This window comes from Saccostrea echinata, unplaced genomic scaffold, assembly GCF_033153115.1.
Source record: "Saccostrea echinata isolate AGI-Se365-2 ecotype Australia unplaced genomic scaffold, CSIRO_AGI_Sech_v1 ptg000040l, whole genome shotgun sequence".
NCBI lineage: Eukaryota > Metazoa > Mollusca > Bivalvia > Ostreida > Ostreidae > Saccostrea > Saccostrea echinata.
The window spans coordinates 5949005-5969613 of NW_026889789.1; the positions used below are offsets into that span (position 1 = coordinate 5949005).

The following is a 20609-nucleotide window of genomic DNA, read 5'->3' on the forward strand; positions in this document are numbered from 1 at the left end:
ATTTGATTAAATATTGTTGCTCCACAGACTACAGTTTGAATATATTTAAAAATGCACTAGGTTGGGTTAATTACATAATAACAGTTATTTAAGAAATGAATTTAATTTTTGAAGATTCATGAGGACATGAACTACGACACTTCACGCCGGCATATTTCATGAAGCGCGTTAGCGTTTCATGATAAATATGCCGGCATGAAGCGTTGTAGTTCATGTACCTCATGAATCTTCAAAAATTAAATTCATTTCTTATATTTACATTATTTTTTTCCACAATTTACGCCATTCAACTGTCATTTTTAAAGCAAAATGGTTTGCACTTTAGTTTTGACGTCAAGTACGGTATTATGACGTAACAATGGAGATATTCCTGCTCATCCATGGTAGTTCATGAGAAAATGAACAGTCTTGTAATTTGAAAAGAATCTTAAGGAAAAAAATTTGGAAATGTAAATATAACATCATATACTTACCCTTCTTTCAAAAAGAATATCTTTCCAAATGATCTAACATAATGCAGGCATATGTTTTCAGTGGTGTGTGCACACCTTGTATCATCATAACAACCATGTGACCATTCTTGCCCTCCTCTTGACCTTTCACCTCTCCTTTTCCTTTTTCCCCTCTCCTTCTCTATTAAAGGATACTTTGGTTCTAGAAATTTTCCCATTTCCATCAATGCAAGAGTTTCCTGTGCAAAATCCCTCACAGCTACATTCAACAAAGTAACAGACTCCATAAGAAATTCCTCTGTAGCAGGTTTCAAGGCACTAAGAAATTGTAACAGAACAGAAATATTATTTGATTCCCCTTATTTGCTTGTGTTTTTTCTCCATCAGCCATTTTTTTGCTATGTCAACCTATTATTAGATTATATCAAATCTAATAGAGTAGTTGCACTATATTTAAAAGTTCTACCAATGGATTTTTCCTTTTGGCTGAAACATTCATGCCTTATATTCCTATAAGTGTATCCTAATCTGAAACAAACTCTTACTTAACATTATGAAAAGGAGAGTAAAAACTGAAAGTTTACCTTGTACCTTCATATGTCCTGACACTTAACAAAGCTCAACTCTTTAACAAAGAATCTTGCTTCGATGATTTTACATACAACATTTACTAAAAATTGTTTGTATAACTAGTCAGCAATAACATAGGAGCCACTGTGTTGCTAGGGTGCATGATTTGAACTTGGATCTGCTATCATTTGTTAAGGCCAAAATGAAATTATTGCTTGTCAGGCATTATTGCCCTCCCACCTCACTGAAATGACATAGGTACTTGTGGACAGGACCCCCCTCCCCCCAATATTCAACCCCGGGGATTTTTGGACATTTTTTTCACAAATTATATTTATTGCACTTATTCATCATGTGTTCCATGGAAAAAAATCGTGAAAACTCCGAAATAATCGTTCCACACAAAAATATCCCACTATACATAATCAGAAAGAAAGGTATGCCACTCCAGTTTGTTTATGCTGTACCCCCAATGGTCTTTCTGGGTTTAAAAACATGTATTTATTTTATTTTAACCTTAAATGTCGGTTCACACTGTCTCTAGTTACATTTCTGTCTTAGTTCATGCTATTGGATTGACTCTGCATCTCGTAAGAATCCCATAATTTCTCCTTAAATAGCATTGCAGTCGGTGCATTGAAAAATCCTTAGGTACATGCAACGGAAGTGCATAGAGAATATATTACCTATTATGATAACACCTGAGAAAGATTATTACGTCAGGCCAAAACTCTCTCGGACGTTATCATAATAAGTGATACATTCTTAGTGTACCTCCGTTGTGTTTACCTAAGGATTTTTCCTTGAAAAACTTACTTGTAATCAAAAAGTGCATCCATCTTTTTCCATGTCATTTCGATATTTTCCGTAACCTCCTTTTTAACGTTCTCTGTCTCTCTGTCTCTATGCTGAATTTTAACCAATTTTTCAATTTTTCTCATATCATATGAAAATGTCAAACTTTTTTCAAGTTGTTTCTTGAGAATGTTGGTAATTTTGCCGGGATCAGGAGTAAATCCTTTCTCATTTCTAAAAGCATCCTTCACTTCTTCAATAAATTTTTCCAGAGGTTCTGGCATATCCTCATAAATGATATTTAAGTTCAAAAGATCTTTATAGGTCAGTTCGCTTGCTGAAAAGTTTCCTGAATTATAACTTGCAAGTCGACTCTTTAAGCAGCTTGAATCTGCTTCATCTTCATCCTCACTCCAAGTACTATACTCTGATGAACTTGATGGTGCATGTTTTTTTCTTCGCTGCATGGATGCCTTACAGGAGCTCAGTGTTTCATGTTCCATGTCCTTTTAGAAAGAAACAAGATGCCCAAGGGCCTTAATGGTCACCTGAGTACAATACAACAATTTAGAGGATCCATAAACTGATAAATGAAGCTTCATTGCTCAAAAGCAAGAAAAATAGTATGATTAGCATCAACAAAATAATTGGTCTAGTATCTATCTGTCCCCCATCTATCACTATTACCATGCAGACTATTTAACAAATTGTCTATTTTTTAACCCCATATTATTACTTCTCACATTGGCCTCTCTTGGCCTTTGAAGAACATTTAAAAAGATAAGTTATTTTTGTCTTATTTTTATTCATCTATTATTTCCAAGTCTATGTGATCATTAAAACTGTGAAAATACTTACAATAAATATTCTTGCATAATTCTCGTATTCTATTAACCTTTCAAATTCATGTTTACAGTGATTAATTATCAAAGGTGAATGGCAAAAGGGAATAACTTTGCTCTGCAGAATACAAGTTAATAGAGCCCTGGCCTGGACCAGAATGCTTGACTAAATGGTCCAGGTGTCCAAAATTCTGGTAAAAATACTTTACTTTGCATATTAAAACTTCTACTCTGTTTGCCTCGAATTTGCCCAGAAGCATATAACATTTTCAAAGAAATGCATCTTCACTATATTATAAAATAAATAAAGCCCCAACCTTACACCAGAACATCTGACCCAGGGGCCATGAACTCACTTTCTGGAAGAAGCACCTTTGCTCATCATAACTATACACTTGTTTCTTTGCTTTATAACCAGTAGTAGAAAACAACATTTTGAAAGAAATTATGCATTTTCACTAAATTATCAATAGAGCCCCCCCCCCCCCTTCACCAGAACCCCTGACCCAGGGGACATGAATTTCAAACTTTTGGAAGAGTCATTCTTCCTTATCATAACCATGCACTTCCATTGTTTGAATAATATGGTACCCAGGAGCAGAGAAGAAGATTTTGAAAGAATTTATGCATTTTACCTATATAATCAATAGAGCCCCACCCTAACAACAGAACTCTTGATCAGGGGGCCATGAGATTCACAATTTTGGAAAAGGCAACCATGCTCATCATAACTCATTGTCACTGTATACTTAGTTAATTTAATATCCAGGAGCATAGAAGAAGATTTTCAAAGAATTAATGCAATTTTACTATATAATCAATACAGCCCCACCCTAACACCTAAACCCCTGACCCAGGAGTCATAAAATTCACAATTTCTGAAAAGGTAGCCATGCTCATCATAACTATGTTCTTATTTACTTTATTTAATATCCAGGAGTGGAGAAAAGATTTTCAAAGAATTAATGCATTTTAACTATATAATCAATAGAGTCCTGCCCTAACACCAGAACCCCTGACTCTGGGGCCATGAAATTCACAATTATGGAAGAGGCACTCTTGCTCATCATAACTATGTACTAAGTTACTTTATTTAATACCCAAGAGTAGAGAAGAAGATTTTCAAGTAATTAATGCATTTTTACTACATAATCAATAGAGCCCCACCCTAACACCAGGACCCCTGATCCTGGGGCCATGAAATTCATAATTTTGGATGAGGCACTCTTGCTCATCATAACTATGTACCTAATTACTTTATTTAATACCCTGGAACAGAGAAAAGATTTTCACCATATTAGACCACGTGACAAATCTTTTCATGTCGGTACATTCCGGGCCATGTCGATATTCTCCGTAATTTCAACTGAATAAACTTAAAAACGTTATTTTAACGCAATATATGCAATTTTTCAATTAAAACGATTGAAATGTAAACAATCTAATATTTTAGTAAAATTTAAAAATTATTTGCATGAATTCAAGTCCGATCTCGAAAGCGTGATCTGCAGTGACAGCAATGGCGGCCCCCAGTGATAGAGTGCCGCGAGACACTCGAGGCCGTTTTACCTCTAATAAAAAGAAGAAAGGTAGGCCAGCCCTCTCGAAAAATAACGAAAATTTAATTGAACAAATTGTAATAGACCATAATTATACAATTGGCCACATTCACGATGATGCCCGGGATAGTTGTGACCTTTGCTGTCCCGGGTTTTCGTCTCTTAGTTCTTCGACGAAAATCAAAACAAATGACTGGCATGTGGGGCGCCGTATAGTGGAGTGGGGTTCCCTACTGAACGACCTCCAGTCTTGCACTAATTGTCGTTTGGGTCCGCTTCTTTTTACACTACAACATGTCAAAGGAGAAATGAAGATGGGGTTAGGTGGCTATTTGTATATACAATGTAGCCATTGTGGTTGCATTAACAGAGTTGGGTATGGCAGTACGTACATCGATCACAACAGAAGGGGTCAGCGGAACTTTACAGTAAATACCAAGCTTGGAGCAGGTATTTTTTTTTTTAATTCAAAATATTAATAATGGGGATAACTGAAATACATACTTGTGCAGTAGAATATTAAATAACTGTTCAATGTTTTGATTTGAGAGTCTCAGAAACCTTTCATAAAATAAATATAAATAATTCTTGTAGCAATGATTGACTCCCTTGGAGGACCCCAGAGAGTGAATAACTTTCTCACAACACTGGATCTCCCATATATATCTCATAAAAACCTGAAGGTTATGGAGAGGAGAGCAGGTCACATCATAGAAAACTTTGCAGAGAAAAGTATGACGAATGCAAAGAAAACTGCTTTTGAGAAAGAAATGAGGTTTGATTATATTTGAGATTACTTGAATGGTTTGTGAATTAGAAATATTATGGCCAATCAAAGACGGTGATAATGTTTTTAGTGACTTTATTATTGTAGCGATATTGCACATTTAGAGGAGGACATGGCCCCTTTTGTAACTGATGTTTCATATGACAAAGAACTGGGTTTGGCAGTCCTGGAGGGAGAATTTCAAGGGTATGTCTCAAGTGCTAGAAATAGATGAGAACTTTATAGAAAAAGAGAAATATTATACTTAAATGTGGCATATTATGAATATTTAACATTAACATATTCAATTTTCACTGTAAACTTCTTTTTCTACAGTGATCCTTCAATACTCAGAAAAACTGTTTTCCAGGATGTGGACTTTATCAAAGAGAGTAGAGATGGCAGTGAGGAAAGAGATAGGTTTGTATATTATTTAATGGTTATTGATTTTTGCAGTTGAAATATGATGACCATTCAATGAAATTGATGTTTTATTATAGTGAGCTTTCGTATTCAGAGGAGGATAAGACTCCCTTAGTAACTGATGTTAATCATGTTACATGTGATGAAGAGCTGGGTTCAGCAGTTCTGGAGGGTCAATTACAGGGGTATGTTTCAAAATGATAGAACTTGGAGATATTGTAGTTGATGAGAATTTTGAGGGGAAAATACATTTTGCATGTTTAGTAATGTTCAATGACCCTTCATTACTCAGACTAACTACCACTGGTGTGTGCCAGGATGAGGAACTTGCCTCCAAAAATAAGGAAGGCAGTGAGGGTGGAGAGAGTAATAGGTATGTAAACATGTTTGCTTTTTTTTTCTTTTTCCGGGTTATGGCTAGGGAAACAGCTAATCCTACTTTTGATAGACTGTATTTTAACAATGTTTGTGTATTCAATCTTTAGGAATTTTCAGTCAAAATCGGGTGATGCGGATTCTGTTTGCCAGTTATCTTCATTTGAAACACCAACTAGAAGTACAAGGTATCAATATTTTGTTTTTATATCCCCATAAAGCAAGTAATTGTGGAAAAAAAATAGAAGAGTAAAATAACTTTGTTTTGCTGTGTTTTCTGTCACATTATTTAACAGTTATCAATGTTGAATATTATTATACATGTATTGTCAAATCAGTTTGATATTATCCATTTTTCTTCGATTTTACATAACGTCTGCTATCCATTACAGGGTTACTTATTTCAAACAAAGGAGACACCAGAGAAAATTTAGGCCAGACAACACATCAACTGTTACATCCAAGAGGAATTTAAAATACATGCCCACATCCAGGTTCGGTATGACTGTTTGTGCTGACCATGGTTGGCAGAAGAAAGGCTTTGATAGTCTTACAGGTATGAAGAATTCTTAATTGTAGGTGCTTCTTTAGCAATTTAGGAAAGATACATGTATAATCAATTGTGAATCTTATCTACATACAGGGCACACATTTCTTATCAGTAAAAGTAAGTATGGTAATAAAGTTTTGAAAACTATTGTCAAACACCGTACCTGCGCAACATGTAAGTGGTGGAAACGCAACAGACCTGGTCAAGTTATTCGCCCACACAGATGTGTGTGGAACCACAGTGGCTCATCAAAGCTTATGGAGGCAACCGCAGGAATACAAGCAATAAAAGAGATGATCTCAGAAGATACTCCTGTAGAAGTGGTGGAGGGGGATGGAGACAATACAGTAATATCCAGAATACACAATGAACTTGGCGTACAACTGAAGAAAAAACTAGACCGTAATCACTGTGTAAAAATATTGTGAAACATCTGTATGAACTTAGAAATTCCAAGGATGCCAAAATTAGTAACCAAGTAATACACAGCTAATTGTGCCACGTACGTGTAACGTATGGTAGCACATACCATATGTTACACGTATGTGAAACATACGTAACACATACGTGTATTCCAACCGCATGTTATACGTACGTGGCACATTTTGTTGTATACAACATTTATCTAAGTGTATAAAATACATTTTTGCAAAAAACCAGGGAAATATTGATGGTATGAAGGAAAACTTGCAAGCTCTTGTGCCACACCAGTTTGGTGACCATACTAAGTGTTTCCCAAGATTCTGTGGATATAAGAGGACACCAAACCAGACATATTCACATAGAAGCTTACCATACAAGGCAGCACTTAAGGACCAAAATCTGAGAGAAAAGCTTGAAAAAATTTTTGAGCCGGTAATTGCAAATGCTGCACTTTATTCAGACCTAGGTTCCAGCCAAGCCTGTGAACATGCTAACAGGGCTGTAAGTCTTAGAGCACCAATGCATCTGCATTATGGGGATAGTGAGTCTCTAGATTTTAGAGTTAAAGCTACAGCTGTTTGTGTGAATGAAGGTCGCAAGTACTTGCCGGAGGTAGATGAGCTGTTCATTGTTCGTTGGTTATGCTCTTCTTTTATTGAAGTGGTTATTCACCTTTTCACTCCGTTACTTTATTTGTACTTATTTACATAATTTATGATTTCCTTCACTTTTTCAGTTCTTTTTGTGTTTCAGGTTCTGCTTGTTTGGAGTTTATGATAAAAAAAAAAATCAAGTTCTGTTGCTGCATCTTTCCATTTTTACTGTCAATACGCTAGGCTACTTGAAGATATGCTCTTAGAATTTTAACAGAAAGACATTTTTTATGCTGATTTCAAATATAATATGGTAATAAGATCATTGTTAAAAAAGAACATCTATTCAAATGATTTGACTTTATTTTGATGACAAAAGTAACTAAAAATGAATTTAAAAAAAAATTTTTTAGGCATTCAAGGACCATGGACTATCTCCAGGATACTTCACTGAGAAGTATGCCAATAAGAAAATATGGAAAGGCTGAAGAAACAAGAAAAGGCTGCATTACCGCAGAAGAAACGTCGTAGACTTGAGCTGAAACAGGAGAGATTGACGCAGAAGGATGCCAGGGAAGCTGCTGAGGGTGATACGTATTAGTCAGGTACTTTTTTTTTAAACTCAATGTTTTTGTTGCCTCATGTTGAAAATTTTTTTAAAAATTGAATTTTAACTGTAGAAGTGGGTATGGCTCCAAATATAGACACAGAGAGTATCCCTGAAGCTGTCCCAAAGCCAGGATTTACTAAAGTTGATAATTTAGTTCACCTCCATTTGAGCTATGTTGTTATAGACCTGGAAACTACTGGGCTTAGTAAGTATATATTTCCATACTAAAGGTTTGAATAGGTAGTTGAAAGAAAGATTTTATTTTCAGAAAGAATAGATATAAATGTAGACAATTATATAAATTTGTTGGGACAACTCAGACAGATTTTGTAATGATATTTTTTCAGTCCAGAGGGGACTTATCCCACACATTACCCAGATTGCTGCCCAAGACATGGCTAGTGGGAAGAAGTTTTCATGTTATGTCAAACCTCTCATTCCGATATCTGCTGAAGCAGCAAAAGTCACCGGGATATCTTGGAATGGAACTGAAATGACTGTGAAGGGTTTACACGTAGATGTTATTCCAATTGAAGAAGCCCTTTCTAAATTTCTGGAATTTTTGAAAAAGTTTGACAGTGTTATTTTGGTAGCTCACAATGGCAGAGTATTTGACTTTAGAGTTCTGTCATATGCTATTAGGCGAGTGGGATTTTGTGACACATTTCTGAAGTGTGTATTAGCTTTTGTTGATTCACTTGGAATGTTTCGCTCTAAAGTACCAAAACTTAGTTCATATAAACAAGAGTACTTAGCAGAACACTTCTGTAAAGAATCATATAATTCACATGATGCTACTGATGATGTAAAGATGTTGGTAAAAATTTTGTACCAGAGTGGCATGACAAAGTCAGAGTTTGTCAAACATTCCTATTCAGCAAATTGTCATTTTTTGCAAGAGGTTTTTAATGAACAAAAATCAAGAAACATTGATTCATTGCATTGTCTTATAGCAGGTGGAGTACTGAAAACAGCAACTGCAGAAAATATTGCTGGATCAGGTTTGAATTTACATCATTTACAACTAATATGGCAAAGAGAAGGTGAAGATGGTTTGTTGAATGTATTTTCTGCTAAGAACAGTCTAGATAAACCAAGGGTTACCAAAGACAAGTGATTACTTGGGGATATAATCCCAAAGCTTTGTTGTTATTTTCAGAAATAGTGTTTTTACATTTTATTTCATTTTGGATGGTTTACATCCCTCATGAAAACTTTGTGTATTGACTTTTTCATATTGTAAACCACATGCACATACACTGGTGACACTACATGTTTATCCTTATGATAATTTATAAACATGAGCAATGGTGATGTGCAACAGAATGATTTACATACATAACTATCTTGCTCTTTGCTTTGTGTGCACTTCATTTTTACAATGCAATGATGTGTTTGTAAATGAAATATTAGGATCATATACTGGTATATAAACATAGATATTGGGTACAATGTCTCTTCTTGGGAGAAAGTATTGTTGTTATGACAAATCTGTTCTGAATTTATGTATAGGTAGAAATAAGCAGCAGGTACTAACATTCGCCATTAGATGTCTGGTTGTTTATCCTGTAATAAGTCAGTTATTTTATGGTAAAACTTAATATAACTTTATTATATCTCAGAATATACATGTAGCAGTGTATTTGATTTATTGCAACTTTCAACATCACATTATTTTGGAAAATTATGGCATTCAAATGAATATAACCTTTTTGCACTAAAACCTCACTTGTGATTTTTTTCCCCTGAATTTCAAGATTTGATGTCTTTTTTTTTTCATGAAAATTGTATTAAATTGTTCTATATTACTAATATATTATGTCAATAAATATATTTATATAATTATAATAATTTTGTTTCACTTTAAATTAATTTTAAGGCTATTTATGATGAATCTCTAAAAATTAGAGGGAGGCAATAAAGAACGTGCCTTTTTGTAAATTTCCTTTGGTAAATTTTTTTTTAATAAATGTGTAAATACATTCAAATGGGAGTATTTAACAAATTTATGCCTTAAAAAAGTTCATTGATTTTTTTTTTTTGCAATATGGGTCGGATACCTTAATGCAATTTTAATATATAATCAATAGAGCCCCGCCCTTACACCTAAACCCCTGACCCAGGATCCATAAAATTCACTATTTCTGAAAAGGCAGCCATGCTCATCATAACTATGTTCTTAGTTAGTTTATTTAATATCCAGAAGCAGAGAAGAAGTTTTTCACAGAAATAACACATTTTCACTCTATAATCAATAGAGCCTCACCCTAACACCAGAACTATTGATCTAGGGCCCATTAAATTCACAATTTTGGAAAAGGCAACCATGCTCATCATAACTATGTACTAATTAGTTTATTAAATATCCAGGAGCAGAGAAGAAGATTTTTAAAGAATTAATGCATTTTCATAATACAAGAGGCCCAAGAGCCTTATCGGTCATAGAGGATCCATAAACTGATAAATGAAGCTTTGTTGCCTAATAGCAAGAAAAATACTACGATTATGATAGACAAAATAATTGGTCTAGTATCTTTCTATCTGTCCCCCATTTATCACTATTACCATGCAGACTTTTAATAAAATGTCTATATTATTACCTCTCACATTGGCCTCACTTGCCTTTTGAAGAACATTAAGAAGATAAGTTATTTTTGTTTCATTTTTATTCATCTATTATTTCCAAGTCTACCTGATTATCAAAACTATGAAAGTACTTTTTGTATTATACAATTAATGTTCTTGCATAATTCTCTTATTGTATTAATCTTTCAAATACATTATCCACAGTGATTAATTATCAAAAGTGAATGGCAAAGGGTAATAATTTCACTCAATAGAATACAAATTACATGTAATAGAGCCATGGCCAGGACCAGAACACTTGACTAAATGGTCCAGATGTTCAAAACTCTGGTAAAAATACCCTTGCTCATTAAAACTTTTACTCTGTTTGCTTCCAATATGCCCAGGACCAGAGGAGATTTTCAAAGAAATAATTCATTTTCACTATTTAACATGGCCCTACCCTAACACCAGAACCCATGATCTTGGGTCATGAAAATTTACAAATTTGGAAGAGGTACTCTCATTATCATAACTATGCAATTTGTTGAAGATTTTCAAAGAATTCACACATTTTCACTATATAATCAAATAGAGCCCCCCCCCCCTTTTAGAGAAACAACAGAACTCCTGGGACAAGATTGAAAAATTTTGTAAAAGCATCCTTGCTCATCATAACTATACACTTAGAAATTATGAATTTTCACTATATAATCAATAGAGCCCCCCCCCCTTTCATCAGAACCCTTGACCCAGGGGCCATGAAATTCATAATTTTGAAAGAGGCAGCCATGCTCTTCATAACAATGTACTTAGTTAGTTTATTTCATACCCAGGAGCAGAAAAAAAGATTTTCAAAGATATAATGCATTTTCTCTATATAAACAATAGAGCCCCACCCTAACGCCAGAACCCCTGACCCAGGGGCCATGAAATTCACAAATTTAGAAGAGGCAGTCATGCTCATTATAACAATATACTTAGTTTATTTCATACCCAAGAGTAGAGGAGATTTTCAAAGACATATTGCATTTTCACTATATAAACAATAGAGCCCCGCCCTAACGCCAGAACCCCTGACCCAGAGGCCATGAAATTCACAATTTTGAAAGAGGCACCTATGCTCATCATAACTATGTACTTAGTTAATCTATTTAATACCCATGAGTAGAGAAGATTTTCAAAGATATAATGCATTTTCATTATATAATCAATAGAGTCCCGCCCTAACACTAGAACCCCTGACCCAGGGGCCATGAAATTCACAATTTTGGAAGAGGCAGTCATGCTCATTATAACTATGTACTTAGTTAATCAATTAATACCCTGGAGCAGAGAAGAAAATTTTCAAAGATATAATGCATTTTCACTAATATATAATCAATAGAGCCCCATCCTAACACCAGAACCCCTTAACCTCGGGGCCATGAAATTCACAATTTTGGAAGAGGAAGCTATGCTCAGCATAACTATGTACTTAGTTAGTTTATCTAATACCCAGGAGCAGAGAAGAAAATTTTCAAAGATTTAATGCATTTTAACTTTATAAACAATAGAGCCCCGCAGTGTTTTCAATAAGATTTTCAATAGAAGGAAATATATCTGGAACAGCAGGAAACCAATCTTGACAAGGGGTCTGGGGGCCACCTCAGGCCCCCAGCGGGTCCAGGGCAGAGCCCTGGTACGGGCCCAGGGGGGCAAAGCCCCCTGGCAGAAATTGAAAATTGGCATTTTTGACTCATTTTTCTTACCTCTCAGGCCAATAAAAAGTAACATGTTTTTTTTATACACATTATGTCACTATCAATTGCCAAATTTTACTTAATAAAGTCATTTAGAAAACAATTTGTACTCTTTCACTGATTTGTTTTATGGACTTTTGACAGACTGAGTTTTTTTTCCTGAAAACTAGGTGTCTGTAAAACATTAAGACAACTTAAGTATGAAATTCTAGCACAGACAATTGTTTGTGCTAGAATTTCATACTGAAAATGCTATATAATTAGTCCCTTTCACATTAACTGGTCAGGAAAATTATTCAAAATTAAGGAAATAATTTATTTAAAAATTTAAGAACTTTTTAACATGTAGTGACGTACAATACCCCCCAAAATTGAAATATTCTGCAATCTTAAACTAAAATATCATAAACATTTAAATTCATTTACTATTTTGCACAGATTGTCAGAACAAAATAATTAAGAAAATGGATACAAATACAAATTACTAGTACGTAAAATCCTTCTTAAATGTGAAAAGTTAAACAGTTCCTGTATTTCAAGAGATCTAACACAAATAAACGAGAATACAAATTTACATTTTCAGTTCGAGAAAATTCTGTAAGAATTCCTACTTCTCAAACATGATTAAAAAATAAAGACTTTTATTCGTAACGTCTTAAAATTTTACATTTTCAGTTTGATGAAATTCTGTAAGAATTCCTATGTCCTACGTCTCAGTCAGGATTAAAAAAGTAAGACTTTTATTCGTAAAGTCTACAAATTATATCAATCTAAATATAAATATTTGCTTTTGTAATAATCTTGACCTAGCTTGTGGAGTGCCCGTGAATGTTTAAAAACAAAATTATTTTCCTGTTTGAAATTTTAGGCCGTAGATACCTGATGCTTGTGTCAATGAAGCCCCAAATTCTCAATAATCTTGATCATATCCTGTATAGCTAATAAGAGTTAATTCGCAATCGTTGAGTTGTGAATTCTATATGAGGTTGGAATTATTCATAAAAAAATTATTCTTTAAACTTTACTCTCGCAAGTTGTAGCCTTGTGTTCAGTAGTTGTAGTACGTATCAAATCAATGAAAAAGAACTCACTCAAGGGAAGCTACTCTAGATCATGTAGATAGTCACGATAGAATCAACGGATTTTGCGTAGCAACCCCGGCAAAATCCCAATTACGGGAATTTCAAAGCCGGCAAAATTTCTCGTACAGGCGGTTAATTTTGCCGGTTGCCGGCTCTTATTGAAAACACTGCCCCACCCTAACACCAGAACCCCTGACCCAGGGGCCATGAATTTCACAATTTTGGTAGAGGGCTCAATGCTTATTACAATCATGCCAACAGTTTGACTGCTTGATGTCCAGGAGTAAAGAAGAAGATTTATAAAGATTGCATCAATTTTGATGGTTTTAGCCCCAACCCTCAGGCCCCAGGGGGCAGGGACCATGAAATTCACAACTTTTGTTCCCCTTTACCCATAGATGCTATATACCAAATTTGGTTGAAATTGGTTGCTATATACCAAATTTGGTTGAAATTGGTTGAGCGGTTTCAGAGAAGAAGCTGAAAATGTTTAAATGTTAATGCACGACGGACGATGACGGACAAAAACAGATAGCAATAGGTCACCTGAGTGACTCAGGTGACCTAATAATCAATAAAGCCCCACCCTAACACCAGAACCCCTGACCCTGGGGCCATAATATTCACAATTTTGGAAGAGGCTCTCTTGCTCATCATAACTATGTTCTTAGTTACTTTATTTACAGTGCAGGAAACTAATTTTGTTACAGCATCGATGCTGATTTGAATGCTTCCTTTGCTTGCTGATTTGAATGCTTCCTTTGCTTGCTGATTTAATGCTAGTAATCCTTATCCTGATGCTGTTTTATAATTAGGTCAATGCTACCGTAAGTAGCATCATGCTACCGGAAGTAGATAATGAATTTCAGCATTGCCGTTTAAAGCAATAAAAGTGCCTTTTACAATTATTTGATCATAATATCTCACTATGTATCAATAATGTGAATACCTTAACCAATATTCTTTCTTTCTTTTTGAATTTTTTACTGAATTAAAACTCATTGATTTTCTGATGCTAGTAGGATAATGCTGATTTTATGTAGGTCAATGCTGGTTTTATCCTTTGCTTGCTGATGCTGATCCTGGTAATGCTGTTTTTTAAATGCTGATGCTGATGCTAGCTCGATCCTGATGCTACTAATGCTTATGCTGATGCTGATTTATGTAACAAAATTAGTTCCCTGCACTGTAATACCCAGGAGCAGAGAAAAAGATTTTCAAAGAATAATGCATTTTCACTATATAATCAAAAGAGCCCTGCCCTAACACCAGAACTCCTGACCCTGGGGCCATGAATTTCACAATTTTGGAAGAGGCACTCTATAGACTTGCTCTTCATAACTATGTACTTAGTTTATTTAATACCCAGGAGCAGAGAAGATTTTCAAATAATGCACTTTCACTATATGATCTATATAGCCCCACCCTAGCACCAGAACCCTTAATCTGGGGCCATGAATTTCACAATTTTGGTAGAGGGTTCTATGCTTATTACAATCATGCTAACAGTTTGACTGCTTGATGTCTAGGAGTAAAGAAGAAGATTTTGGAAGATTGCATTATTTTTGGTGGTTTTAGCCCCACCCCTCAGGCCCCAGGGGGGCAGGGACCATGAAATTCACAAATTTTGTTCCCCATTACCCATAAATGCTATATGCCAAATTTGATTGAAATTAGTTAAGCGGTATCAGAGAAGAAGCTAAAAATGTTTAAATGTTAACACACAGTGCACGACGCACGCCGATGGACGAAAACGGATAGCAATAGGTCACTTGAGTAAGTCAGGTGACCTAAAAATCCACATCAGAAATTTATATCTGAACAACAGGCATGTGGGGAATGACAATCATCCAAATAACCCTGTTTTTGGAAATGTTGAAGATTACAGCAAAAATTATATATGCCTTTCCTTGATGATCACCTGCGTGCATTAAGTTTCTTAACGTGCTTAACCTATGGTCACTTTGGCCACACACAGGGCTTAATTCTGGATTCCAGAAACAATTCTTTTTTTTACTTTGATGAGGTCTTTATAATCATTATAGAATCTATGCAGTTTATCTTTGCTTGTCTGCTGGAAGTTACCCAACTGGGGAGCCTGAATCATGAACCAGGAGTCATGCAATTAATGCTTTGATCATGTTGATATATGCATTTCATGCTAACAGGTTGACTGTTATATTTTTTAAACATGTTAAAGGCTGCATCCATTTTGGTGGGTTTTCCCATACCCCTTAGACCCTTGGGAGACAGAGAGTGATTTTAAACAAGCTAGGATTGAATTGATTAAGCATGTTCTAAATGTGCTTGATATTATGTAAGTATATACACATGTATGTAGCAAAATCTCTAGCAATGTACTTAATTTAGCCAATGCTGCCTTCCGCTAGAGGTGCTAAACAGGATTCACAACCAAAAGTAAGGTAACCTTTACAGCATATCGTACAATCATAAGCAAAGATTTTTTTTAGGTAAGCTCAAATAAAGAGAATAACAATTTACTTTCCGCTTCAATCAGAAACAAGACACCCATGTGCCACATCGCTCACTTCCGCACTTTTGCTAGGAAAAAGCAGATATCGGTTCAGTAGTTCCAAGTCAATCAGAAACAAGAAGCCCATGGGCCACATCACTCACTTTAGCACTTTTGCTAGGAAAAAGGAGAAATCGGTTCAGAATTGAAAAGTTTAAATATTAGTGGTGGGGGAGGAGGAGGAGGGGGGGGTATGATTTGAACAAACTTGAATCTACACTACCTGAGGATGCTTCCATTCAAATTAATATGACTAATAATCGCATTTTCCATTCTTAAGAAGAAAATTTTTATTGAAATATACAATTCCTTTTTATAGATACATGTATGATCTGTAACAGTTATGGCCCCTCTATACTCTTGAGAGGTTGTGATTTTTTACAAATTTGAATCTACATTACCTGAGAATGCTTCTATATTATTCGGATTAATCATTGCTTTGCTGTTCTTGAGATTTTTAAAGATTTTTCCTTTGTATTCCTATGCAAAACTTTGAGAACCCATTGTGACCAAAACCTACCCCTGGGGATTATGATTTAAACAAACTTGATTGCACACTACTGGGAATGCTTCCATATCAATATGACAGTAACTGATCATGGCTTTGCTGTTCTTGAGAAGACCAATTTTAAAGATTTTTTTTCTTGTGTATTCCTCTGTAAAACTTTGATCCCCATTTGTGGCCCCATCCTACCCCCAGGGTCATGATTTAAACAAACTTGATTCCACACTACTGAGGATGCTTCCATATAAATATGACTAATCATGGCTTTGCTGTTCTTGAGATGAAGATGTTTTTAAAGATTTTTCCTATGTATTCCTATGTAAAACTTTGATCCTCCATTGTGGTCCCACCCTACCCCCGGGGGTCATAATTTGAACAAATTTAAATCTACACTGCCTAGGGATGACACCATATAAGTTTTATATTTTCTAGCACAGTGGTTCTTAAGAAAATTTTTAAATGATGCCATTAATTTTCATTATTCATAATTATTTACTCTTGGAAGAAGATGTGGCAATTTATTTGAAAAAAAAAAAACAAAAAAAAAAAACTTGAATTCCCTTAAACCAAGAATACTTTGTGGCAAGTTTGGTTAAAATTGGCTAAGTGGTTCTTGAGAAGAACTTCAAGATGAAAATAAGAAAAGTTTACAAAGACAACAACAAGAGGCCCATGAGCCATATCGCTCACCTGAGTAATTATAACTTTGGCCATGCTGTTCTTTACCAGATTTCACCCCTTGTAATACTTATTGTGGCCCCGTCCTATTCCCAGGGGTCATGATTTGAACAATTTAGAATCTACACTACCCCAGGATGCTTCCACATAAGTTTCAGCTTTTCTGGCACAGTGGTTCTTGAGAAGAGATTTTTAAAGATTTTTCCTATATATTTCAATGTAAAACTTGGATTCCCTATTGTGGCCCTGCCCTACCCCTGGGGGTCATGATTTGAACAATTTAGAATCTACACTACCCCAGGATGCTTCCACATAAGTTTCAGCTTCTCTGGCACAGTGGATCTTGAGAAGATTTTTAAAGATTTTTCCTATATATTTCAATGTGAAACTTGGATTCCCTATTGTGGCCCCGCCCTACCCCTGGGGGTCATGATTTGAATAATTTAGAATCTACACTACCCAAGGATGCTTCCATATAAGATTCAGCTTTTCTGGTCCACTGGTTCTTGCGAAGAAGATTTTTAAAGATTTTTTGTATATATTTCAATGTAAAACTTGGATTCGCTCTTGTGGCCCCACCCTATCCCCACGGGTCATGATTTTTACAATTTAGAATCTACACTATCCCAGGATGCTTCCACATAAGTTTCAACTTTTCTGGCCCAGTGGTTCTTGAGAAGAAGATTTTTTAATGACCCAACCCTATTTTTGTCTTTTCTTGATTATCTCCCCTTGTAAAGGAACTTGGCCCTTTTTTTTAACAATTTAAACTTCCCTTTACCCAAGGATACTTTGTACCACGTTTGGTTAAAATTGGCCCAGTGGTTCTTGAGAAGAAGTTGAAAATGTGAAAAGTTTACGGACGGACGGAGAGACAATGGGTGATCAGAAAAGCTCACTTGAGCTTTCAGCTCAGGTGAGCTAACAATGATGACAGACAACACTCAAATTTCGATCAGAAAAGCTCACTTGAGTCTTCGGCTCAGGTGAACTAAAAAAATGGCATTCTCTCTAGACATCACATCTGCTTTTGTGGTATTTTACTAAAGTGAGAAGTACACACTCAGGTACACAAATGTATTCAATCTACAAGCTTTATCTTTTTTGGTCCAGTTGTTCTCGAGAAGATTGTTAACTGACAAAGGTTGCTGGACACACTTCATTCAGAAAACCTCCGTGGAGAATTTGGTGGAGATTAACTAACTATAGTTAGCAGGCAGACACCAGTGAGACTGACTTTGAAAAAACTTCAACAGTAAACCCTCACTTTTACCTCAGTGAGCAAATAATTATAAAGGTTCAGCTGTGAAATATTTTACCCTTCAAAAAGAGTGTTGCTATCTATTTGAACAAATCTGAATCCCGTTCACCTCAGGATGCTTTGTGGCAAGTTTGGTTGAAATAGGCCCAAGTGGTTACGCAGCTAGGTTAAGGACACCCATGAAATAGTCGCCTTAGTATATTCAGAGAAAATGAATACAATTTTAATTTTTTTCTTAACAGCATTAGTTTTGATGAATGTGAACTATGGTGTTTGCACTTGTATATATCGGGTCTCGGCTGAGTTCAGCCAAAGCGACATCGCTTACATCAGCTGTTTGTCACGTGACAGGTTTAAAATTAGAACATACATGTACCACTAAAAAGATCGTAAAAGTTCAACGATATACGGGTATCTTTCCGCTATAAAATTTATTCTGTTTTGTTTGAGGTAAATTTCTTAACATGAAAAGTGCTGGGAGCAACTTCCTCATGCTCGGGAATTGTGTAAAATTTAGCCGTCTTTCTATAAACTCCAGACAAAGATGTAATACGCACTGGAATAATGTTACATTACGGAACATATAAGCAATGTACAACCAGCTCCCAGCACTTTTCAGAATAGTAGGAATAATAGCTACACGTATTCAAAAATTCAGAATTTATAGTGAAGCGGATATCGTTGAACTTTTGATATTTTCGAGGGGCTGGACCCCTCATTCTAGCACGCTACTGTACAAATGTGCTCCCTACGGCTATATAAAAAGTCTACACATTATCAGTTAGTTTTGCAATAAAATGTGGATTAATATATTTTAGAATATGTCTTTATTTTGATCCACATAAGCTTGTTTCGTATTTATTTTTATTTTTTCAAACTATGATAAAAGCTTGATCCACGCCTCAAGTACAGAGAAACTGCGTGTCAAACTAAGAAATGACGTCATATAAGTAAGTACAGCGAGATCAAGCTAGCTTTCATTCTACATACTCACAGTGGTATTTTGGCAAGATAAGTTGCACATCCATTTATCTTTATAATTTTTATGAGAAACAGAAGTATTTTAGTGTGTTTCAAAAAGTGCATATAATATTTATTCATCAAGATTCACATGAATTGTTTTAACGTGACGTCATAATAGCTTTCCCGAACCTCTGCATAGGCTGACGTAGATATGGGAGTCCTTAACCTAGCTGCGTACAGCGTAACTGTTATGGAGAAGAAGTTCAAAATGTCAAAAAGTTTACACATACTCAACACTGGAGAGACATACACACAACTACCACTCTTTGAATAGAAAAAAGCTAATGACCTTCACCTGACCTTGTTCAAAATAAATCGATCAAATTTAATTTTATCACGTATCACTTAGTAATCACTTAGTAATGTCTTATTGAATCTGTGAAAATTTGGTTAAATTTTAAATAAAATGAATTTGAAAAAAAGAGTCCTTCCATGATTAAGCCTTTGTCTAAGGTTACTCACTTAAGTCTTTGTATAAAGTAATAGCTGACAAACCCATTATTATTACCAAGCTTGCATCTTTATCCTCTTCAAGATCACTTGCTGTCCTTTTCCGACTTCTGTCTGCTTCATTTGTCTCAAGTACCTTAAGAGACATTGGTTATCTACAAAATTAAATAACAAGTTTAATGCCTAATCATTAATTAATGTCAACCTTATACACAAAGGCATTATATAGTATTTTTTCACTCCAATTTGTTAAGTCATGTATTGACATATAACATGAAAATATATTTCCTTAGACATTGAAGCACATGAGTTTGTTCAAGTATTGTGCTTTGCATGACAAGCTTCACATTTTGTAAGTGAAAGTGCAGAAAAGGGAGAAGAGAGATCAGGCAAGGGCCAGTGCAGGATTTTCTGACTGATCAATCAACCTGCAAACTTTGACATGAAAATACACAGTCCAATCCATTAAAAAACAGGCCGTTGGCCACATTCAGCTGTTCCCAGCACCTAGGGAAAAATATTCTGGTGTACTGACTGATCAGACATGAAATAACTGCATACTATATGAGTAATAAATAGTGTTGATACTAACACTGACTAAGGAGAATCATGCTTAAATTTGCACTATACAAGATTTTCAGATCAATATCTTTACACTGTAAAAGAATTGTGAATCATCAGAATGGAGTCATCCTTACCTTATCACACGTGTCTGGATAAAAATGAGACGGCTACTGATCGTTTTTATTGTAGTAAATAGTTCCCTGTCTTTCCCGTGTTTCCCACAAGACGGTGAACTTCACGGTGAAGAC

The 20609-nt window shown here is 35.2% G+C and overlaps 1 protein-coding gene across 1 annotated transcript; it reads right to left on the bottom strand.

Annotated features, from left to right (window-relative positions):
* Positions 1 to 469: 469 nt before the first annotated feature.
* LOC133200550 (uncharacterized) lies at positions 470 to 20608 on the bottom strand. The gene is made up of 4 exons (XM_061336333.1): positions 20496 to 20608; positions 19856 to 19952; positions 1839 to 2323; positions 470 to 770 (listed from the first exon to the last, which is right to left on the bottom strand). Exons 2-4 carry the CDS (start codon positions 19943 to 19945, stop codon positions 470 to 472), a joined length of 876 nt encoding a protein of 291 aa, XP_061192317.1. The 5' UTR covers positions 19946 to 19952; positions 20496 to 20608.
* Position 20609: the final 1 nt, after the last annotated feature.